The sequence below is a fragment of the Polyodon spathula genome, chromosome 17 (genome assembly GCF_017654505.1).
Source record: "Polyodon spathula isolate WHYD16114869_AA chromosome 17, ASM1765450v1, whole genome shotgun sequence".
NCBI classification, from domain to species: domain Eukaryota; kingdom Metazoa; phylum Chordata; class Actinopteri; order Acipenseriformes; family Polyodontidae; genus Polyodon; species Polyodon spathula.
In genome coordinates, this window is record NC_054550.1 from 4,732,857 (window position 1) to 4,756,347 (window position 23,491).

Below are 23,491 nucleotides of genomic sequence, written 5' to 3' on the forward strand. Positions count from 1 at the left end.
CTCAACTGTTAAGAGTCACACCAGTGACCAGGACACCCCTCTCCCCTCTCTCTCCCCTCTCCCTGTCTCCTAACCCCATCACTGTGTCTCCAAACCCTTGCCCTGTCTCCTAACCCCCTCTCTGTGTCTCCTAACCCCCTGTCTCTGTCTCCTAAACCTCTCTCTGTGTCTCCTAACCCCCACTCCCTGTATCCTAACCCCCTCTCCCCTCTCTCCCTGTCTCCAAACCCCCTCTCCTCTCTCTCCTCTCTCCCTGTCTCCAAACCCCCTCTCCTCTCTCTCCTCTCTCCCTGTCTCCTAACCCCCTCTCCCCTCTCTCCCTGTTTGCTAACCTCCTCTCCTCTCCTCTCCTCTCCTCTCCTCTCCTCTCAGCGCTTGCAGAATGAGCTGCCCCTGACTCCGGAGCAGTTGGAGGATGTCTTCGACAGTCTAGATCAGGACGTGAACGGCTACCTCACCCCCCTGGAGTTCAGCATGGGCCTGGGTGAGTGTGGGACACTGACACTGCACCCCGTCACTGCACCCCGACACTGACACTGCACCCTGACACTGCCCCCTGACACTAACACTGACACTGCACCCCGACACTAACACTGATACTGACACTGACACTGCACCCCGACAATGGCACTGCACCCCAACACTGACACTGACACTGCACACCGACACTGCACCCCGACAATGGCACTGCACCCCGACACTGACACTGCACACCGACACTGACACTGGCACTGACACTGCACACCGACATTAACACTGACACTGCACCCCAACACTGTACCCCGACAATGGCACTGCACCCCGGCACTGACACTGACACTACTGACACTGCACCCCGACACTGACACTGCACCCCGTCACTGCACCCCGGCACTGCACCTCGACACTGCACACCAACACTGACACTGCACCCCAACACTGCACCCCGACAATGGCACTGTGCCCCGGCACTGACACTGCACCCCGGCACTGACACTGCACCCCGACACTGACACTGCACCCCAACACTGAAACTGCACCCTCTCCCTCTCCCCCTCTCTCTGTCTCAGGGAGGTTCATCGGTGTCGAGGTGCTCCCTGAGCTCGAGGGGTCGGACTCGTCTGTCCTGGAGGACACGTTTGTCTCTGGAGGCTGGGAGGAGGACCTGTCCCTGCTGGAGGACAGTGAGGAGAGAAGCTTCTGTGTGATGATGCAGCAACTGGGAGCCCCGCAGGTCTTCCAAGAGTACGACATTCTGCGAGTTAGTGCAGCTGCAACAGTGACATCTGGCAGGCTTGCGTTGTGTGTCTGTGTGTTGTGTATTGTGACAGTGCTGTGTGTTTGTCAGTCAGTCCGAGGTCAGGGAGCTGTGTGTTGTGTTGTGTATTGTGACAGTGCTGTGCTGTGTTGTTGTGTATTGTGACAGTGCTGTGCTGTGTGTTTCTCAGTCAGTCCGAGGTCAGGGAGCTGTGGGCCAGGCTGCACAGGGACCGACCAGAGCTGCTGTCTTATTTCGAGGCGCTCCTGTCCAAGGTGTCGACTCACATCCAGGAGGTGCACCTGGAGAAGGACTCGATGGAGCAGGCGCTGCGCAGGTCAGACTCCCAGGAACACCCCGGCTCACTCTATCACTCTCTCGCTCTCACTCTCTTTCTCACTCACTCACTCTTGTTGTCTCACAGCCTCACTCTCTTGCCCTCTTTCTCAGGAGGGAGTGTGATCATGACAGGGAGATGCGCTCTCTGTACGAGGAGATGGAACACCAGATCACCATCGAGAAAGACAGACTGCTGAACCAGGTACAGTGACTGCAGCACAGAGACACAGAGACACACGGTTACACTGTGCATGTACCCGAGTTTACCAGCTGCTTTACAATGCTTGCCTATGCTGTGCAGGGCTTTCACTGTGCTTTATTCTACTGTCACTGTGCTGTTTTTAGCCTCCTCCCTGCATGGGTTCTCATGCAGAGACGTCCGTCTCGTTTTCCTAGGATTCCCTGCGGCAGAGCGACAAGAGCCTGCAGCTGCAGAGCGAGCTGAAAATGAGGGAGCGAGAACTGGAGGCGATTGTGGGGAGGCAAAGACAAGTGAGAGGGGAGTGGGGAGTGGAGAGACAGGGAGAGGAGAGACAGGGAGAGGGGAAAGGAGAGACAGGGAGAGGGAGAGGAGAGATGTTGGAGAGGGGGAGAGGGGGAGAGGGGACTGGAGAGACGTGGAGAGACGGGGTGATGGGTGAGGAGAGATACTGACCCCCTCCCCCTCCCCCGCGAGAGGGGCTCAGGTAGATGGAGACAGGGGGGTAGAGGGGAGAGAGGTGTTTCTGAATATTGGATTTGTTCTCTCAGTTGGAGAGCCAGCTTCACGAGCTGAGCTATGAGCAGGTGGAGACACGGGTTCAGAACGAATGCCTTCAACACACAAACAAGCTTCTACAGGACCAGCTGGAGAGGAGCACGAGGGAGCTGGAAACAGCACAGCATCACCTGAGACAGCTACAGGAGCAGGCTTCGAGAGAGCAGAGACAGAAAGACAGGTAACACAGAGAGAGAGAGAGAGAGAGAGAGAGAGAGAGAGAGAGAGAGAGAGAGAGAGAGAGAGAGAGAGAGAGAGAGAGAGAGAGACACAGACACACACAGAGGGGTATTGTCAGGTAGCAGTGATGTACAGTAAATGCTCAGATGTTTATTGTGTTTAAACTTTCCAGATCCAGGAGAAGTTGGAGCCTGTCCACCTGTCCAGCCCTCCTCTCCCCCCAGGGTCTCCCTTAATCAGTCACTTAGAAGCACTTTTCATATTTCTATAACCCGGCCAGGGACCGAACAGATAAGGGGACTTCCGGTGAAACGCAAGCCCCAGGGACAAAGACAGTACCAGTGACTGGGTGTGGGAATGGCGCCATTGTGGCTCCTTCACAGTGTCTACCCCCCTGTGTAAACTCATGAACAGGGAGAGCCGGTATGGCCAACACAGGGCTGCAGTTTCCTACCCAGGAGAGCTCTTCTCCTGCTGTAGCGGCCCTCAGGCTGGAAGCGCACGTTTGCCTTTGTATTGATTACATTGGTTTTTAGTGTTTCTGAGTCTAGCGCTGTGAGTGTCTCCGATAGGTACTAATGCATCTCTCTCTCTCTCTCTCGCGTGCGCTCTCTCTCTCTCTCAGGGATGTTGTCACAGTCTCCAGGAACATGCAGAAGGAGAAGGAGAGTTTGTTGAAACAGCTGGAGCTGCTGAGGTGAGATTTCAGTGCTAACAGGGGCTCCACAAGCTGCACATCTGAACAGGAGAGTCATTCTTTCCTTCATTATTGTTATTTATTGCATTTTTTGTATTACTCAGATATTGTGCAGATTTTCTATCTGTGACGACGTAATATTTTTGTACTTTCTCTCTCCCTTCTCTTCCCTCCTCGCCTCTCCCTCCCTCCCTCCCTCTCCCTCACTTCCTCTCCCTTCTCTCCCCTCCTCGCCTCTCCCTCCCTCTCCCTTATCTTCCTTCCTCTCCCTTCTCTTCCCTCCTCTCCACCCCCTCCTTCTCCCTTCTCTTCCTTCTCTCCCCTCCTCACCTCTCCCCCACTTCCTGTCCCTTCTCTCCCCTCCTCTCCCTCACTTCCTCTCCCTTCTTTTTCCTCCTCTCTGTCCCCCTCCCTCTCCCTTCTCTTCCCTCCTCTCCCTCACTTCCTCTCCCTTCTCTACCCTCCTCTCCAACCCTTCCTTCTCCCTTCTCTCCCTTCTCTTCCCTCCTCTCCACCCCTCCCTCTCCCTTCTCTCCCCTCCTCGCCTCTCTCCCACTTCCTCTCCCTTCTCTCCCCTCCTCGCCTCTCCCCCACTTCTTCTCCCTTCTCTCCCTTCCTCTCCCTCACTTCCTCTCCCTTCTCTTCCATCCTCTCCGCCCCCTCCTTCTCCCTTCTCTCCCTTCTCTTCCCTCCTCTCCACCCTCCCTCTCCCTTCTCTCCCCTCCTCGCCTCTCCCCCACTTCTTCTCCCTTCTCTCCCTTCCTCTCCCTCACTTCCTCTCCCTTCTCTTCCCTCCTCTCCGTCCCCTCCTTCACCTTCCCTTGCTCCCCTCTCTCTCCAGGGAGATGAATAGGAAACTGCGTGATGAGCGCGACGCCCACGAGTCCAGGAAGCTGGTTAGTGTCAGACACCGTGTCATGACCCAGCCCCTCACACCACGCGCCGACAGTGGCCACGCCCACCACTACTGGCACCACCCCTTCAACCACGGACACAACTAGCCACGGGCTCGTGCCTTGTGGAGACTGTCCTGGTCTGGACTGGGGGAGCTGAGATTAGGATGGGGTTGGCACAGCTGCTGTTGGTTGTTAATGCACCCTCAGTAAATATCTTGAACGTTGTTCCGAATGGCCATCAATGCATGTCCAGTTCTGCTGAGAGCAGAAGCAGCGTACCGGCGCACCCTCCTGGTATACATTTGAAATGATGCTTTGACAAGAGCTTGTGTTCCCCAGCTGAACCCCGTCCATGTAAACCGGCTGGACTGTCAACAAGGTCGTCTGCATTCCTTCTGATGACTCTGAGGGTGCCTGGCAGTGGGTTTAGCAGCTGTCAGCTGAGCGTGTCGTCTGGTAAAGGAAGTTCTGTCAGACATGCGCAGACACAAGGAAGAGAATACGAATAAAACTATTCAGATGCAGTGTGTTCGGCATCCAGCAGGTGGCATCAGTGTATATATTGGTTGGATTATTTATTAAATGTACTGTATAATGGGCTAGATTGTTAATACACCTATTCCCAAAAAAGCTGGTTAAATCTTTAGCGTTATATATATATATATATATATATATATATATATATATATATATATATATATATATATAATATATATTATATATATAGATATTCTATAATTATACAACTTCAATATTAACATCACGTGTTTATTTAGAGAGTAATAAATGTATATATATATATATATCTATATATATATTATAGATATATATATAATATGATTTAATAAGTTTTAGATGCAAAAAAGTTTCACAAACACGTTTTTTACGTGTGCAAGTGTAGTGATCTCACACGTTCACAGCACAGACACCTCTCGGGGTACAGAGCCACCTGTCTTTGTTCGTTTCGTTCGTACAGCAAATGGAAATTATTTTTTGAGCAAGGGTTTGCAACGACCTTTATGTCACAAACACTCTTCCAAACCAAGAGATGGTTGAATTACAGGTAGTTAATGTCACATTCTGTTGAATTACAAATATGAATGTACAGTTTTTCAAACAAACTTTTTTTATTCAAACTGAACACTGTTATATGAGGAGGAGGTTAAATGTCAGCAAAATTGGTGGCATAAGTATTCAGCCCCTTCAGTCAGTACTTGGTAGAAGCACATTTTGCATCAGTTACTGCTAGGAGTCTTTTTGGATAGGTCTCTACTAGCTTTGCACAGTAGGATGGTGACATTTCTGCCTATTGTTCGTGGGAAAATTGCTCCAGTTCTGCTAAGTTTGTTGGGGATCGTCAATGGACTGCAATCTTCAAGTCTCGCCATAAATTTTCAATTGGATTCAAGTCAGGACTTTGACTGGGCCACTCAAGAACATTCATTCTCTTGATCAACCACTCCAGTGTGGCTTTGGCTTTGTGCTTCGGGTCATTGTCTTTGGTCTTCATGGTTGCTTTGTTGGATCACTATGTGAGTTGCAGCTTGAAAGTCTTTGTATACCTGAGGGAAATTATTTACAAGTTAAACCACTTTGAGTGCACACAGGCTGAAACCATTTCCCTAATTTTGTGACCTTTGAAACAAATCATTTTCACGTGAGCTGATTTAGGGCTGCAGTAGCAAAGGGGTTGAATACTTATGCAACTGAGATGAATCTGTTTTTCTCTGTAAATCTTACTTATTTATATTCTATATGCAGTTTTTAACTTTATCAGTGTGGAATAGTTTGTGTAGAGTCTACATGTAAAGTCTAATTTGAAAGCGTCAGGTGCCAACAAAATGTGAAAACTTTGCAGGGGGTGAATACTTCTGCAAACCACTGTGTGTGTGTGTGTGTGTGTGTGTGTGTGTGTGTGTGTGTGTGTGTGTGTGTATATATATAGAAGAAGAATGAGATGCCATTGGAACATGTTGTTCTTATTTGATTGTCATTTCATTAAAATAATATTGGTGTCAAACTAATGGAGCAATTATTATATTTCATTTGATCTTATGTTGAATGTTTTGTTCAATAAGGATCCTCGTTCTGAACCCTGAGTTTCTCACCCTCTCTCTTCTCTTTTCCTTGCCTCTTTTGATTTGCAGACGCCCCCTGGCAAAAAGCCCCCACTGAAGAAAGGGTCAGTGATAGGCAAATACTTCGTGGAGGACAAGCCAATCAAATGCTTAGACCGCAGTCTCATTGCACGGGGTGGGGCTTAGCTGACAGCCGAACACACTGATTTGCACTGGTGGGGGTGTTGTCTGGTGCTCTGTAAAGTTCTCCTATAGCGCCCTGCAAGGGATGAGTGTGGAACAGTTTTACATAGAGCCATCGCTGTAAGCGTTCATAGATTTAGGCCTGTATTTTGAAGAAAGTGCACATTTTCGGATGAACTGGATCCCTCCTTTGCAGCTGGGTTTAAAGGGTTTGTTACTCTGAGAAATTCTGCCTTTCAAAAAAAGGACCTGATGTGTCTTTATAAGCTCCCATTAAAACCTGAAGAGTGCCGGATCTCCTAGTGGCTGATGAGTTAATAACACTGACATCAGCGTACGACACATACTGATCTCTCTGCAGTTCAGTGGGCTGAGATTCCAAACTGCTGCAATCAGGGGACGCTTAAGCTTGAGTCCAAGTGACAAACACCTTGATCAGACTGTGAGGACAGCTCTCGAGGCTGGTGAGCTTCCCGGCCTCTCCTCTCTGCAGACTCTGCAGCTCCAGTTTCTCCTCTGTGTCTCCTTGCTGAGATTGGCTGTGAAACTGAAACAAAAAAAACTCAGAAGTCAGGTCAAGAGATGTTTTGGCAAAATGGTTTGTGGCTCATTTTGTCCAAAAACTAAAACATTTGTCAATGGGAGGAGTGAGAGCTGCACTGGGAGAGGGGGGAGGGGAGAGGGGTGAGAGCTGCACTGGAAGAGGGGAGAGGGGTGAGGGCTGCACTGGGAGGGGTGAGGGGTGAGTGGTGAGGGCTGCACTTTAAGGAGTGAGAGCTGCACTGGGAGGAGTGAGAGGGGTGAGGACTGCACTTTAAGGGGTGAGGGCTACATTGGGAGGGGGATGAGGTGGGGGTCCTATTCCCCTCCCTTTGTTACACAAACCCACCTTTAAACCCCCTCCTCCTACCCCCTTTTTATTCCCCTATCTGTCCAGTGTTAGATCATTTTTAAATGCATGTTTATATATGTATCACATTATTTTAACTATATGTAAATTATTTTTAATAGCGGTGTACATATCAAATCTTTTACCAATAAAGAACTGCAGTATTGTGAAAAATCACATGTTTGGTGTTTCATGAATAATATTGTGCGTGTTAAAACACTCCATTCTCAGCTCTCCAGCGCTAGTCTAAACACTGCATTCCCCGCTCTAGAAATGATCAGAAATGAAGAGATCTGTTAACTTCAAACCGCTACTGCAGGTTTGTACAGTCCAGTGCAGTTCCTTCCCTGCCCTCTAGGCGTCTCACTCTCGCTGTTCAGAGCCGACTCTCCCCTTCATTTAAAACCCGAGCTGGGTTCCCTATCTTTCCGTGGGGAGGCGGAGTTTCGGCAGTCTCTGTAGCTGGGAAAGCTGGGGGTGTCGGCAGATCAGTCTTTGTGTCAAAGGTTTGTACAAGGAGGGGAAGAAACGACAGTGTAGTCCTCCGCTCACACACCCGGACGCCTTAAAAAACAGGTAAGTGTGGCAATTATTGATCCGCGACCTTTTTGATCGGAACGCTGTGGTTTAGAGAGAGAGAGAGAAGAGGAAGGGCGTAAAACCAGCAGAGATTTTTTTAGAAGGAAACACCTGGCACGTTGCAAGCAACTGATTTTAAGATGAGGTTAGCTGAAAAAAAAAAAAAAAAAAAAACTGACGCCATCCAAGGCCATTGAAAACTGTGTAGCTCCGTCTGCGGTCGCGTCGGGCGAATATCAGCGCGATCGGTGAGCTGGTTTTAGGACGCAAGTCAGCGCGACTGGGCTGAGGCACCTGGGGGCCCGTCTCTTTATAAAGATTTAACTAAACCCTGGAGGCAAGAATAAAAAATAGCAACACGAGTCCTGCCGTGTAGTGAAGAGCAAGCACGCAGTCCTCTCTTTAATTACACAACACCGGGGAGGGGGGGTTTGGGTTGTGAGTCTGTAACTGAATGTGATTTAAAAAATAAAGCTTTTATAAATCACATAATCGTGATGGAAAATAATGACATCGACTTGCAGGCTGTGTATTATGAATCTTCTCTTCCACGGCCAGTAGGAAGCCCCATGAAGACTGCTGCCCGCAGTTTAACGTGCCCTGGGCTGCAGAAATGTTTCTGATGGTTTTGGGGGTTATAGACAAGGACGCAGGGGGGTGGACAGTAAAACGTTGAGCCGCTATGATTGTAGCATCTGCTAATCGTTAAATCTGGTTCATAGCGTGTCTCCCGCAAATTGAATATAAGAACATTCCCGAGCGAGGGGGGAGAGTTTGGCCTGGCTGTCCGGTCCCTAGTAGCTGATTCAACTCAAGTCGGGTCTTCAAGGACCCCCTAGACATTGATTCTGCCTCGGTATGGCCTTTATTATTTTACAACCCAAAACAGAAAAACAATTCATGTTGAAGCGCTTCATTCACATTCCACTGAAGAAGTGAGTTTAAACCAGTACGCTTCACGGATGGGAATAAGACTCTGGTTGCATTGCAAACCAGGAGTGGATCACGCTGCTGTGCAGTGGGAGTCTCATTCCCATCCCTGTGGCTTCTCTGGAGCAATGGTTGTTCTAACTGTTCTAGGAGCACAATCTTTTTAAAATGTGTTTTTTTTTTTTTTTTTTTTTTTTTTTTTTTTTTTTTGGTGTGTGTGTGGTGGTGTTTTAAGAGGCAGGAGTTTTTAAGGTGTAAAAAAACAGCATTGTGCTCACCAGTGTGCGTGTTGCTTGTTCGATCGTATGCCAGCGTTGAGAGTGGTGGTGATGTTGCCCCAGGTTCGGTCGTGTGCCAGCGTTGAGAGTGGTGGTGATGTTGTCCCAGGTTTGGTCGTGTGCCAGCGTTGAGAGTGGTGGTGATGTTGTCCCAGGTTTGGTCGTGTGCCAGCGTTGAGAGTGGTGGTGATGTTGCCCCAGGTTCGGTCGTGTGCCAGCGTTGAGAGTGGTGGTGATGTTGCCCCAGGTTCGGTCGTGTGCCAGCGTTGAGAGTGGTGGTGATGTTGTCCCAGGTTTGGTCGTGTGCCAGCGTTGAGAGTGGTGGTGATGTTGCCCCAGGTTCGGTCGTGTGCCAGCGTTGAGAGTGGTGGTGATGTTGCCCCAGGTTTGGTCGTGTGCCAGCGTTGAGAGTGGTGGTGATGTTGCCCCAGGTTTGGTCGTGTGCCAGCGTTGAGAGTGGTGGTGATGTTGCCCCAGGTTCGGTCGTGTGCCAGCGTTGAGAGTGGTGGTGATGTTGTCCCAGGTTTGGTCGTGTGCCAGCGTTGAGAGTGGTGGTGATGTTGTCCCAGGTTCGGTCGTGTGCCAGCGTTGAGAGTGGTGGTGATGTTGCCCCAGGTTCGGTCGTGTGCCAGCGTTGAGAGTGGTGGTGATGTTGCCCCAGGTTTGGTCGTGTGCCAGCGTTGAGAGTGGTGGTGATGTTGCCCCAGGTTTGGTCGTGTGCCAGCGTTGAGAGTGGTGGTGATGTTGCCCCAGGTTTGGTCGTGTGCCAGCGTTGAGAGTGGTGGTGATGTTGCCCCAGGTTCGGTCGTGTGCCAGCGTTGAGAGTGGTGGTGATGTTGTCCCAGGTTTGGTCGTGTGCCAGCGTTGAGAGTGGTGGTGATGTTGCCCCAGGTTTGGTCGTGTGCCAGCGTTGAGAGTGGTGGTGATGTTGTCCCAGGTTTGGTCGTGTGCCAGCGTTGAGAGTGGTGGTGATGTTGCCCCAGGTTTGGTCGTGTGCCAGCGTTGAGAGTGGTGGTGATGTTGCCCCAGGTTTGGTCGTGTGCCAGCGTTGAGAGTGGTGGTGATGTTGTCCCAGGTTCGGTCGTGTGCCAGCGTTGAGAGTGGTGGTGATGTTGCCCCAGGTTTGGTCGTGTGCCAGCGTTGAGAGTGGTGGTGATGTTGCCCCAGGTTTGGTCGTGTGCCAGCGTTGAGAGTGGTGGTGATGTTGCCCCAGGTTTGGTCGTGTGCCAGCGTTGAGAGTGGTGGTGATGTTGCCCCAGGTTTGGTCGTGTGCCAGCGTTGAGAGTGGTGGTGATGTTGCCCCAGGTTCGGTCGTTCATGGATTATCCTTCCTCCTGATCCCAAGTTTCAGAACTTTCATTTGGAAGGAGCGTCACGCATGTGTTGTTTCTTTTCTGCTCGGCTCTGAAACAAAGCAGATGAGTTTGCATATTCACACAGGGGGGTTTGCCTCGTTTCTGATGAAACCTCTAAAGTTGGGACAGTTTACTTTCTGTAATGCAACAAAAAACTTGATTTTATTTTATCCCTCTCACAACAGAGCCCTATTCCTCTGCCCTTTCAGAATGAGTAGCTTAAGACACTGAGAAGTGTTTTGACTAGAAGCCTATCATTGAATTTAGACTGAAGGCACCAAGAAAGACGTTGAATTTGCTGAGCTTCTTTTAGTGTTTGTAAACGGTGACCAGCGCTCCTCAAAGCGGAGTACAGGGGTATAAAGCCCCAGTCTCGAGGGGCCTCCTGTCAGGGAGGTGCACCCTCTTTAGATCACAGGAATGCCAGCTGCAAGACACGTGAATCAAGTGACAGACAGCCATTGTACGCACAAGTGTTTGCTACAACAACTTTGTGTGGGTACTTGAAAAGACCCCACAGCGTGACTTCTGCAGCGATCTTGAGCGCTCTCCACCCCCGGCTCTCCTGTGCTCCCTCCCTGGGACTCGCAGATCTCTGTAGCACTTCCAGACAGCTCCCCTTCACTCTATTTAATTGAACACTATTCTATCCGTTCAGAAAGTAGGTTGGAAATTGTGTAGTTTTGGTGATGCCTTTTAATTAGAATCAGCTGAAAATATGAACAGACAGACAGTCTGTCAGACATAATATACATGTGTATATATAATAATATATATATATATATATATATATATACACACATACACACACACACACACACACACACACTACTGCAGAGAGGAATGTGGAGAGAGAGAGATATGCAGCATTCCATTCACCAAGATAGTCGCCCCCCCCCCCCCCACTGTCTCATGCACACACACACACACACACACCACTCCCATTCCCATTCTCAAGCACACACACACATTGTATTAGGCTAAAGACAGCAACAAGGCTAAAGACTGTCACGGTGAGCGGGGTTAGCTGTACAGTCCAGTCACGGTGAGCGGGGTTAGCTGTACAGTCCAGTCACGGTGAGCGGGGTTAGCTGTACAGTCCAGTCACGGTGAGCGGGGTTAGCTGTATAGTCCAGTCACAGAGAGTGGGGTTAGCTGTACAGTCCAGTCACGGTGAGCGGGGTTAGCTGTATAGTCCAGTCACGGAGAGCGGGGTTAGCTGTACAGTCCAGTCACGGTGAGCGGGGTTAGCTGTACAGTCCAGTCACGGTGAGCGGGGTTAGCTGTATAGTCCAGTCACGGTGAGCGGGGTTAGCTGTACAGTCCAGTCACGGTGAGCGGGGTTAGCTGTACAGTCCAGTCACGGTGAGCGGGGTTAGCTGTACAGTCCAGTCACGGTGAGCGGGGTTAGCTGTACAGTCCAGTCACGGTGAGCGGGGTTAGCTGTACAGTCCAGTCACGGTGAGCGGGGTTAGCTGTACAGTCCAGTCACGGTGAGCGGGGTTAGCTGTACAGTCCAGTCACGGTGAGCGGGGTTAGCTGTACAGTCCAGTCACGGTGAGCGGGGTTAGCTGTACAGTCCAGTCACGGTGAGCCAGGGTTAGCTGTACAGTCCAGTCACGGTGAGCGGGGTTAGCTGTACAGTCCAGTCACAGTGAGCAGGGTTAGCTGTACAGTCCAGTCACGGTGAGCGGGGTTAGCTGTACAGTCCAGTCACGGTGAGCGGGGTTAGCTGTACAGTCCAGTCACGGTGAGCGGGGTTAGCTGTATAGTCCAGTCACGGTGAGCGGGGTTAGCTGTATAGTCCAGTCACAGTGAGCGGGGTTAGCTGTATAGTCCAGTCACGGTGAGCGGGGTTAGCTGTACAGTCCAGTCACGGTGAGCGGGGTTAGCTGTATAGTCCAGTCACGGTGAGCGGGGTTAGCTGTACAGTCCAGTCACGGTGAGCGGGGTTAGCTGTATAGTCCAGCAGTCACGGTGAGCGGGGTTAGCTGTACAGTCCAGTCACGGTGAGCGGGGTTAGCTGTACAGTCCAGTCACGGTGAGCGGGGTTAGCTGTACAGTCCAGTCACGGGGAGCGGGGTTAGCTGTACAGTCCAGTCACGGGGAGCGGGGTTAGCTGTACAGTCCAGTCACGGGGAGCGGGGTTAGCTGTACAGTCCAGTCACGGTGAGCGGGGTTAGCTGTACAGTCCAGTCACGGTGAGCGGGGTTAGCTGTACAGTCCAGTCACGGTGAGCGGGGTTAGCTGTACAGTCCAGTCACAGTGAGCAGGGTTAGCTGTACAGTCCAGTCACGGTGAGCAGGGTTAGCTGTACAGTCCAGTCACGGTGAGCGGGGTTAGCTGTACAGTCCAGTCACGGTGAGCGGGGTTAGCTGTACAGTCCAGTCACGGTGAGCGGGGTTAGCTGTACAGTCCAGTCACAGTGAGCGGGGTTAGCTGTACAGTCCAGTCACGGGGAGCGGGGTTAGCTGTACAGTCCAGTCACGGTGAGCGGGGTTAGCTGTATAGTCCAGTCACGGTGAGCGGGGTTAGCTGTACAGTCCAGTCACGGTGAGCGGGGTTAGCTGTACAGTCCAGTCACGGTGAGCGGGGTTAGCTGTACAGTCCAGTCACGGTGAGCGGGGTTAGCTGTATAGTCCAGTCACGGTGAGCGGGGTTAGCTGTATAGTCCAGTCACGGTGAGCGGGGTTAGCTGTACAGTCCAGTCACGGTGAGCGGGGTTAGCTGTACAGTCCAGTCACGGGGAGCGGGGTTAGCTGTACAGTCCAGTCACGGTGAGCGGGGTTAGCTGTACAGTCCAGTCACGGTGAGCGGGGTTAGCTGTATAGTCCAGTCACGGTGAGCGGGGTTAGCTGTACAGTCCAGTCACAGTGAGCAGGGTTAGCTGTACAGTCCAGTCACGGTGAGCGGGGTTAGCTGTACAGTCCAGTCACGGTGAGCAGGGTTAGCTGTATAGTCCAGCAGTCACAGGGAGCAGGGTTAGCTGTATAGTCCAGCAGTCACGGTGAGCAGGGTTAGCTGTATAGTCCAGTCACGGTGAGCGGGGTTAGCTGTATAGTCCAGTCTGATATCAGACAGTCATAAATAACAGCTCACATCCCAGCACTGGCTTCTCTTTCACAGGCTGGCTGAGCCTGGCTACAAAACCCAGTATTAACAGGGCTGAGCTGCACAGGGGCCAGACACAGTGGGGAAAGCCACCCGTACTGATGAAAACAAGCACCTGCATCTTACTGTCTGAGTCTTCTTGGAAGAGAACAGCAGGTGTGAGACAGGAAGGACTGGGCCGTGATTCAGAGGAGGCAGCGAGACTCTGTGTCTGTGTTTCCTCCTGCCCCGGCACTAAAGTCTGTCCGTCGCTCTGAGGGGGGGAGGGGGGCCCCCCTCCCCCCCTCCTCGTGACACTGAGTCACAGACACAATCCCCCCCTCCCTCTCCCCCCTCGTCGCACTGTCAGTGTCTGTGTTAGGGGGGTGAGGCAGCTTGACTCGGTGTCTGTGTTAGGGGGTGAGGCAGAATGACTCTGTGTCTGTGGATTAGGTATCAGGATTAGGTACTTAATTCTCTGTCTCTCTGAGACTCCCTTTGTGTTCGGCTGCAGTGGTATATAGATCGTTGCCCTGATGTCTGGCATCGCTCTGTAAATGGGAGAGGCGGCTGGGTTTCAGTGGCGGTTTTGAGAGGGTGGCTCCACGTTATGTGCTGAGGAATTCCCTCCGTTCCTTTGAGATTGCAGGGCAGCGGAGTCAGTCCCTCTCATGTGGGGGCGCTGAGCGCTCTGTTTAGGGGTGGTGTGTGCGTGTCTCGGTGTGTCTCGGTGTCTGCGTGTCTCAGTGTGTGTCTCTGTGCTTGCAGTGTAAATTTGCATCGTGTCGCTGTGCAGCACACAGACCCTCGCTGATCTGCCAGGATGGGAGAGTACGATGAGAAGAAGGAGACGTGTGGAACGATCTGCCTCAAGTACCTGCTCTTCAGCTTCAACTTCTTCTTCTGGGTAAGCAGTGCCGTGACTGTCCGGTGTACTTCATGTCCGTGCTTATGAAGAGAGTTAGCACAGGTGTTCCTAGTGTAATGTCTCGTGACTCTGTGTGTGCTGTGCCTCTCCCTCCTCCCAGTTGGCAGGGGGCGCTGTGATGGCTGTGGGGGTCTGGACCCTGGTTGAGAAGAGCGATTATATCAGCCTGCTGTCCTCCGGCATCTACGCTGCCACCGCCTACATCCTGGTCATCGCCGGGGCTATCGTCATGGTGACCGGAATCCTGGGCTGCTGTGCAACCTTCAAGGAACAGAGGCAGCTTCTCCGAGTGGTGAGGGGAGGGGAGGGGTTTGCTATGGGAATAAAAAAGAACTTTTCCAAGACCTTGAAGTGAGTAAGGGGTGTGACAGAGAGGCTGCTCAGTTCCCATGGTAACAAGTGGTAACTGGTACTGGAAACTCTCTCTCTCGCGAATCCTCTGTGGATAGAACTGCTATTGTTTCCATCGCTGAGTAATACAGTGAGGAAGGCAGGAAAATATTTGTGCCCCAAGGCAAACCCACAGAGTCACAACAGTGCCTTACCCCCCCACCCATCCCCCCTCCATGTCGACTCGGGGCGGGGGCACTGAACTTCAGGGGAAACACAGGTGGGAGACTACGGTCTGAGTATGTCCAGCCCCTCTGAGCAGTGTACCCCTCTATACTGATACAGGGAGCCCCTCTGAGCAGTGTACCCCTCTATACTCATACAGGGAGCCCCTCTGAGCAGTGTACCCCTCTATACTCATACAGGGAGCCCCTCTGAGCAGTGTACCCCTCTATACTCATACAGGGAGCCCCTCTGAGCAGTGTACCCCTCTATACTCATACAGGGAGCCCCTCTGAGCAGTGTACCCCTCTATACTGATACAGGGAGCCCCTCTGAGCAGTGTACCCCTCTATACTCATACAGGGAGCCCCTCTGAGCAGTGTACCCCTCTATACTGATACAGGAGCCCCTGTGGGCAATGTACCCCTCTATACTGATACAAGGAGCCCCTGTGGGCAGTGTACCCCTCTATACTGATACAAGGAGCCCCTGTGGGCAGTGTACCCCTCTATACTGATACAAGGAGCCCCTGTGGGCAGTGTAGCCCCTCTATACTGATACAAGGAGCCCCTGTGGGCAGTGTAGCCCCTCTATCCCAGCCCTGCCTTCTCTGCCTAACGGCTAGTTTTCAGTGCAGTGGGCTGGCGCAGCAAAAAGCAGCAGTGTGTTTTAGGGAGCAGATTTACTCTGTGACTCAGAGGAGTGGAATGAGACAGGCAGTGCCGCACAAGCATGCAGACCCGTGAGGGAGGGAGGGCAGCCTCTCGGTGTTCAGTAAGAGGAGCTGGAACAGGGGGGTTGGAATGCACAGTGAGATTAGACTGGCTGTCCCTATGCAAGCACAGCTGTCTCTCCGTGACAGCGGACTGTGAGTGACTGTCAGCATTCATAATGAGGTCCTGTCAGATCTCTCTTTGATGGGGAACACGTGAAAGAATTCAAGTAATACTACGCTGTGATTCTGCAGATTAGCTTTCTCTGAGTGGTAGTGGAGCTGATGGGATGGAAGTTTTAAAAAAGGTTTCGTTTGTTTCTCTGAGTGAACTGCAGTTTGACATTTTCAGGGTGCTGTCGGTCTCTCAAGTGTTTTAAGAGCCCTCACATTGTACAGAGAGACCAGTACCGCCTGTGCCAGACTGTGTAAACACAGCTGTTTGAAAAACACATGCTGGCGCACGCGCACCCACCCACACACACACACACAGTGATAATCACCACAGTGACCAGCAGACTTTGCAAAAAGTATATAAGCACTTCATATCCTGTAGTCTAAAGTGACCTAAATCTGAGACACAGTCCGCAGTGCTGTGCGTGTCTCTGCTTGTGTTCCCCTGCTTCGTAGTGCTATGTGTGTCTCTGCTTGTGTTCCCCTGCTTTGCAGTGCTGTGCGTGTCTCTGCTTGTGTTCCCCTGCTTCGCAGTGCTGTGTGTGTCTCTGCTTGTGTTTCCCTGCTCTGCAGTGCTGTGTGTGTCTCTGTTTGTGTTCCCCTGCTCCGCAGTGCTGTGCGTGTCTCTGCTTGTGTTCCCCTGCTTCGCAGTGCTGTGTGTGTCTCTGCTTGTGTTTCCCTGCTCTGCAGTGCTGTGTGTGTCTCTGCTTGTGTTCCCCTGCTCCGCAGTGCTGTGTGTGACTGTCTGTGCTCTTGTTCCAGTACTTCGTGCTGCTCCTGTGCATCTTCCTGCTGGAGATTCTGGCCGGGATCCTGGCGTACATCTACTACCAGCAGGTGAGTCCCTCTCCCCTGACACTGCACTGCATTGTACTGCACAGTATTGCACTGCATTGTACTGCACTGGCCGTGCATTCATTCTCTTTATTCTCCATCACTGCAGTCTAATTAATGTTGTTGTGTTTGATTCCCCAGTTCGATTTCTCTTTTTTCTCTGCTGTCTTAATTGAAGTGCTTACACACAGTGCCTTGGTTTTGTGATCTCGTTTGTCTTTTCATTGCTAAACGCATTTCTCTCTGTTAACAGAAACCTTGCAAACAGCTCGTGCTACTGCTGCAGGCTCTCTTCCTCACAGCGGCAGGATCCAGCCTGCTTTCCTTAACACTGTAGTCACTCTGTCCATCCTTCCTGCTCTAAACCTCTCTCTCTCTCCCTCCTTCTCCCCCTCTCCCCCTCTCTTAATGCCGCAGTGTTCTCCGACGTGCAGCCAGGTAATTTCTGCACAGCTCAGACGCTGTTCTTAACAGGGGTGTGTTACACTGTACGATGTGGATCGTGCAACATGCAATGGTCCTGATGGGCTACTTGCATGATGTATAATATGATCACAATGCTATGAGATAGGGAAGGTATTTGTGCAAGTGTAAAACATTGAGATGTGCTGCAGGGATGGAAATACAAGGCTGGCTTCAACCCTCTTCTCTTCTCTGCAGCTGAACGATGAGCTGAAACAAAACCTGAGAGAGACCATGACCAGCAAATACAAACGCGTGGGAGAGGAGAGCGTGACCGAGGCTGTGAACAAGCTGCAGCAGGAGGTAAGGGGAGAGGGAACGGGAAGAAGGTAGGCCGGCAGAAGAGGACGGTGGGGAAAAGGGAGGTGGTTGTAGCAGCCTTTGCCACCAGATCCTGAGAGCATCAGAACCTGGGCCACAACTCTTAGTACATGTGGTGTACGCTTGTTAATTGTTTCCAAATCTCCTGTCTCTCTCCCCCCTCTCTCGTCTCTCCCCCTCTTCTCCCTCTCCTGTCTCTCTCTCCCCCTTTCCTCTCCCCCCTCCTGTCTCTCTCTCTCTCCCTCCCCTCTCCCTCTCCTCTCCCCTCTCCTGTCTCTCTCCCCCCTCTCCTCTCCCCTCTCTCTTGTCTCTCGTTCTCTCCAGTTCAAGTGCTGTGGCAGTAATAACTCCCAGGACTGGCAGGACAGTGAGTGGGTGAGGACTCCCGAGGCGGAGGGTCGCAAAGTGCCGGACAGCTGCTGCAAGACCATCACCCCCCATTGCGGCATACGAGACCACCCCTCCAACATCTACAAGGTGGAGGTGAGAGAGGGGTCCTTATCCAGAACGCTGAGGCACCTCGCCGAGTTAGAACAGGGTCAGGAGCTACCCTCTTACCTGGCAGAGTGTGGAACAGCGTTCGAATCGCTTCAGCTATGACAGGGTCTGCCGTTTATACACAATGCACCTCCAGGAGCCTTTTCATCTGGCTTTTCTGTTTAGGTTCAGTGTGTTGTGATGTTTCGAAGTGTCCGCTGGCTGCCTCTAATCCTTGTTGAGCGTGTGTTGCTCAAACTCTTTGCTGTGTCCTGTCACGGGAGAGCTGCACTCTCGCCATGCTTGGAGGCAGCCCCCCGACCACAGTTGGGTTTGAAGGAAGGTTTGAAGCCTGGATTGCTGTCTCTAATCCTCTCCTCTCCTCCTGGCTTGTTGTAACTCATCCTCTCTTGTTAATCATCGTGTGGCTGGCTGTGTGGTCTGGAGAGCGGCTTCATCTGAACCCAGCTGCCCTGCTGCAGGGAAACTCTGCTATTATCTCATCTCTAAATGCAGCAACTCTTTCAACACTGCAGAGCTGTACAGAGGCATACAGGAAAGAGATCTCAACACTGCAGAGCTGTATAGAGGTCTACAGCAAGAGAGATCTCAACACTGCAGAGCTGTATAGAGGTCTATAGGAAAGAGATCTCAACACTGCAGAGCTGTATAGAGGTCTATAGCAAAGAGATCTCAACACTGCAGAGCTGTATAGAGGTCTATAGGAAAGAGATCTCAACACTGCAGAGCTGTATAGAGGTCTATAGGAAAGACATCCACTCAACCCTGCAGAGCTGTATAGAGGTCTATAGCAAAGAGATCTCAACACTGCAGAGCTGTAAACTTAATCTGTACAGCGCACACAATCACATTGTCATCGCAACTCCGCTGGCCGGTTGCCATGGGTCAGCCCGTTTCCATGGAGACGCCGTGGGTGTTTGTACAATAACAACAACATCCAGAACTTTAGATTTGGCAGCCTGAGCAAAAAAAACAAGAAAACACCACGCTCCCAAAACTAGAGGGAGCGAGAGAGACTTTAAAAGAAATCTCGGGGGGGATTCATACTTAAAAGAACTTGACAAGTCCAGTCAAAACATTAATGAAAGTCTTTCTCTGTGTCTTCAGTGTGAATTCAATGATAAACGTTTCAACATTGTATCCTGTTCAATGTCTTTGTTTGTATCAGACATGCTATGACAGGATGGAAATACGAGTCACATTGCAGGGCAGTTTGATACATTCCTGGTTTTACTGCAAGTTTATTAATAAGACTCATCTGAGCTTGTTCTCTATACGCTGTGGCTCATCAAGCTGATAGTAAAACCTGGAGTGGCTGAAGCAGCTGTGCAGTAGGAGTCTCGTTTCCAAACCTGCAGTGTCTAACCTAGTTCCTCCCCCACTGCTCTCCTCTGCAGGGCGGCTGCATTACAAAGCTGGAGAATTTCATCCTGGAACACCTGCGGATAATCGGAGCGGTTGGCATCGGGATCGCCTGCGTGCAGGTGAGGGGAGGAGAAGAAAGGGACTGGGGTGGGAGCAGGGAGAGGGCTGGAGAAAGAAGGGGGATTGGGGTGGGAGCAGGGAGAGGGGAGGAGGAAGAAGGGGGATTGGGGTGGGAGCAGGGAGAGGGGAGGAGGAAGAAGGGGGATTGGGGTGGGAGCAGGGAGAGGGGAGGAGGAAGAAGGGGGATTGGGGTGGGAGCAGGGAGAGGGGAGGAGGAAGCAGTGCGAGTGAATCTGGACCAGCAGTGGGGAGATGGATCAGTGTATGGGGATGGGAGGAAGGAATGGAGAGAATAGAGGAATGAGGGGAGGCAATGGGGAGGGGGGCACGCTACTTCAAAAAAAAAAAAAAATCTGTTTATACAGCGATGGTATCGTAATGCTTTGTTGTGAAGCCAGTTCCCAAGTATCTCTCTCTCTCTCTCAGATCATCGGGATGATCTTCACATGCTGTCTCTACCGGAGCCTCAAGTCCGAGCCCTATTAACTGGGGGTGGGTTAGGGTTGGATCTTCCTCCCCTCTCCTTCACACCACTAACAGGCTCCAGAGTCAACAAACTGGTTCCCCCAGGCTGACTGCCAAGACCCCCCCCCAACAGTACCTAACAAACTCAAACAAGCTCTATACCAACACATTCTAGCACTGGAAGAAAGCAAACCGAGCTGGGAATAAATCCAGGCATTGTGGAGTCTCCTTTCATCACCCACTCTCCTGTCTGAGAGGGAAGGACAGCAAAAATAAAAGTTCTTGAAGCCAAAAAAGGAAAAAATATTCTGACAATGATTTGCCAATTTACCAAAAAAGGGCAGTTTTTTATTTTTATGTTTTGTGCCTTTCTCTTACTTTTAAATTTAGTTTTTTTTTGTTTTTTTTAACTGATCAATGCTTTTATAATATAAAATGTACATTATAATATTTTCTAGCATCTTGTACACTGCAAACAGAAAAAAACCCATTTAACTGTTTGACTGGAAATACTGATTATTTTAAGGTTTGTATTGTGTAGCGTAGTTTGAAAACAATAAATAATTGAAACAGTTATATTGTTTTATTTCTTGACCAAAACACATAGCAGCCAGGCAGCACAACCCCATTGGAAATGCATTACAATAAAGAGTATAACACTGCCGTCAGGTGCAAGAGGCTGTGCCAACTTATAATGAGAAAGCAGTGCTTTAGAACCCGGCTGGCACATGAAAGGGCTTCCTTACTTCCAGAACGATAAGGTGCAATACCAACACTGAATCTACTCTCTCCGGAGCTTGTGGCAGATTTGATCAATATCACAAGACAAGATGTGTTAAGAAATTATCAGATTTTACTCTTTTTTTGTAAATCGTGCATAATAGAACTGATCCTGGGTGGGAGCGAGTGGGTTCTTCAGTCATACTGCAGCTTGACCTACTGAAGCTACTCTCCTCCCTCCCTTGGACCTTTCTGTGCAGTGAAACTTTCTGAAGCATCTTGCATCATTGAAACAGCCTAAATATTCAAAACTAGACATGCTTTCTATGGGCTAAAATGCAACTACAGGACTCCCTTTATTTAGCCATCTGACTGGATGAACAAACAGTAAAACCTGTATTTTACTGTACGAGGGCCGGAACTGCCATTTACTGCCCCCATGCCTGCCCAAGAGTGAAATAAAGTCATTAAAAGCGAGGGAGCTGTGTCATATTTTCAAATTTTACTGTTAACCTAAAACGTGAGGAAAGACAACACACAGTAAATAATATATATTGTAATTCAATGTCTTGAAAGAAATGTAAAACTGAGGGAACAGAAGGATTAGTGGCTTGTGACGGCTGCCCCCCATTTCGGCTGTGTGCGTGTGTTCCAGGTCATCACGCACACCCCGGTTTGCTCGGGTCAGTGTTCGGTGGTCCTGTGGCTCCTCTCACTTTTCCAGCGGCGCGTAGTTCAGCAGCTTCTCGATGAGGTCCACGTGCGCCAGCAGCATGCGACGGCAGCAGTAGCGCTTCAGCCCGAGCGCGTCCAGGGCATCGCTGTGAGAGAGCGGGGAGGAACAGGGCATGTTACTACTGGGAATAACACTGCTAGGGCTTAGGAACGAAGTCTATTCATATTGAAATGATGAGGAGCCAGGAGTTTGAGCAGGGTTACAAACTCACACTAGCCCTGCTGCTGCTGCACCCAGTCCTGGGGTTCAGAGCTCCCCTCAATGAAGTCTATTATTATTAATATTGCAATGATCAGGAGGCAGGAGTTTGAGCAGGGTTACAAACTCACACTAGCCCTGCTGCTGCTGCACCCAGTCCTGGGGTTCAGAGCTCCCCTCAATGAAGTCTATTATTATTAATATTGCAATGATCAGGAGGCAGGAGTTTGAGCAGGGTTACAAACTCACACTAGCCCTGCTGCTGCTGCACCCAGTCCTGGGGTTCAGAGCTCCCCTCAATGAAGTCTATTATTATTAATATTGCAATGATCAGGAGGCAGGAGTTTGAGCAGGGTTACAAACTCACACTAGCCCTGCTGCTGCTGCAGCACCCAGTCCTGGAGTTCAGAGCTCCCCTCAATGAAGTCTAGTATTATTAATATTGAAATGATCAGGAGCCAGGAGTTTGAGCAGGGTTACAAACTCACACTAGCCCTGCTGCTGCTGCTGCTGCACCCAGTCCTGGGGTTCAGAGCTCCCCTCAATGAAGTCTATTATTATTAATATTGCAATGATCAGGAGCCAGGAGTTTGAGCAGGGTTACAAACTCACACTAGCCCTGCTGCTGCTGCACCCAGTCCTGGGGTTCAGAGCTCCCCTCAATGAAGTCTATTATTATTAATATTGCAATGATCAGGAGGCAGGAGTTTGAGCAGGGTTACAAACTCACACTAGCCCTGCTGCTGCTGCACCCAGTCCTGGGGTTCAGAGCTCCCCTCAATGAAGTCTATTATTATTAATATTGCAATGATCAGGAGGCAGGAGTTTGAGCAGGGTTACAAACTCACACTAGCCCTGCTGCTGCTGCAGCACCCAGTCCTGGAGTTCAGAGCTCCCCTCAATGAAGTCTAGTATCATTAATACTGAAATGATCAGGAGCCAGGAGTTTGAGCAGGGTTACAAACTCACACTAGCCCTGCTGCTGCTGCACCCAGTCCTGGGGTTCAGAGCTCCCCTCAATGAAGTCTAGTATCATTAATACTACAATGATCAGGAGCCAGGAGTTTGAGCAGGGTTACAAACTCACACTAGCCCTGCTGCTGCTGCACCCAGTCCTGGGGTTCAGAGCTCCCCTCAATGAAGTCTAGTATCATTAATACTACAATGATCAGGAGCCAGGAGTTTGAGCAGGGTTACACATCTGTAAAGGGGGCCCTTACTTCCACCACTGCAGCTTCGTGTTATGATCGATCTAAATGGCTACCAATACTGCAAACGTGTCACAGTTTAAACGTTAACCGTGTCCAAGTTTGTTTTTTTTTTTTAAGTCGTTCAGGGCATTAACCAGGCTCTAACGTGGCGGGCTCGTCTCTTACCCCTCCGTGTACTCGGCTTGCAGCAGGCCCAGGTAAGCCTCCCACTTGTTTCCCACGATCTTCCCGCACGTGAAGCACCGCACCGGGATGATCATTTTTTTGGCAGCTCGGTTGAACCGGGGATTCCTAGAACAAACACACGAAGCAGAGTTCACGCTGCAGTTTCCACTTAATCGCTACGATAACGCCGCTACGCATGAATACCACGCCGAGAAAAGAATAAAAACGATCCGTCCCCTCCTCCGCGCACACTGGCAACTGCGGAGCAAGGCGACAGACCTGCCAATTCACTACCCGGGGGAGAGATTGCAAATCGACGGTGTGTAATGGGGGGGGGCGGGAATTATAATTCTCTAACACGTTACACTGCCATACATCGACTTTGAAACATTTTCGTGGCGTTTTTAAAAAGTGTGAAGTGGCTACAGTATTAAAGACAAATTCTTACAAGTTCTGGCGTCCTCCCCTGGGCTTTGGCAGTTGGTATTTCCTAGAGTACGGTGTCCTCCGAAGTTGAAGTTCGCGTTTCTCGAACAGTCTGT

The 23,491-nt window shown here is 50.7% G+C and overlaps 3 protein-coding genes across 4 annotated transcripts in view; 2 read left to right on the forward strand and 1 right to left on the reverse strand.

Moving 5' to 3' along the window:
• Positions 1–4,746, forward strand: part of cracr2b (calcium release activated channel regulator 2B) — a 13,759-nt gene extending 9,013 nt beyond the window's left edge. Inside the window, exons 3-10 of the mRNA XM_041275504.1 lie at positions 373–484; positions 1,050–1,224; positions 1,428–1,574; positions 1,688–1,778; positions 1,973–2,068; positions 2,327–2,514; positions 3,139–3,210; positions 4,052–4,746. Coding sequence (XP_041131438.1) covers positions 373–484; positions 1,050–1,224; positions 1,428–1,574; positions 1,688–1,778; positions 1,973–2,068; positions 2,327–2,514; positions 3,139–3,210; positions 4,052–4,211 — 1,041 coding nt within the window. The 3' untranslated portion in view covers positions 4,212–4,746. The remainder of the gene's footprint in view (positions 1–372; positions 485–1,049; positions 1,225–1,427; positions 1,575–1,687; positions 1,779–1,972; positions 2,069–2,326; positions 2,515–3,138; positions 3,211–4,051) is intronic.
• Positions 4,747–7,715: 2,969 nt separating this feature from the next.
• Positions 7,716–20,495, forward strand: cd151 (CD151 molecule). Of its 2 annotated transcripts, none has more exons than XM_041276622.1 (8): positions 7,716–7,832; positions 14,257–14,395; positions 14,517–14,708; positions 16,617–16,691; positions 17,349–17,453; positions 17,796–17,954; positions 19,367–19,453; positions 19,881–20,495. In XM_041276622.1, the coding sequence occupies exons 2-8, from the start codon at positions 14,312–14,314 to the stop codon at positions 19,938–19,940; spliced, it is 762 nt and encodes a 253-aa protein (XP_041132556.1). In that variant the 5' UTR covers positions 7,716–7,832; positions 14,257–14,311; the 3' UTR covers positions 19,941–20,495. The 2 variants fall into 2 exon arrangements, with proteins under 2 accessions (XP_041132556.1, XP_041132557.1); XM_041276623.1 differs by having other exon boundaries at positions 14,285–14,395.
• Positions 20,488–23,220, reverse strand: polr2l (RNA polymerase II, I and III subunit L). Its single transcript, XM_041276624.1, has 2 exons — positions 22,950–23,220; positions 20,488–21,460 (listed from the first exon to the last, which is right to left on the reverse strand). The coding sequence occupies exons 1-2, from the start codon at positions 23,042–23,044 to the stop codon at positions 21,352–21,354; spliced, it is 204 nt and encodes a 67-aa protein (XP_041132558.1). The 5' UTR covers positions 23,045–23,220; the 3' UTR covers positions 20,488–21,351.
• Positions 23,221–23,491: the final 271 nt, after the last annotated feature.

Excerpts from the sequence above, each read along its gene's own strand:
- polr2l (XM_041276624.1), bottom strand. The coding sequence starts at position 23,044 with ATGATCATCCCGGTGCGGTGCTTCACGTGCGGGAAGATCGTGGGAAAC. Across the intron at positions 21,461-22,949 it reads CAAGCCGAGTACACGGAGGG|CGATGCCCTGGACGCGCTCG; the intron begins GTAAGAGACGAG and ends GCTCTCTCACAG.
- cd151 (XM_041276622.1), top strand. The coding sequence starts at position 14,312 with ATGGGAGAGTACGATGAGAAGAAGGAGACGTGTGGAACGATCTGCCTC. Across the intron at positions 14,396-14,516 it reads GCTTCAACTTCTTCTTCTGG|TTGGCAGGGGGCGCTGTGAT; the intron begins GTAAGCAGTGCC and ends CCCTCCTCCCAG. Across the intron at positions 16,692-17,348 it reads CGTACATCTACTACCAGCAG|CTGAACGATGAGCTGAAACA; the intron begins GTGAGTCCCTCT and ends TCTTCTCTGCAG.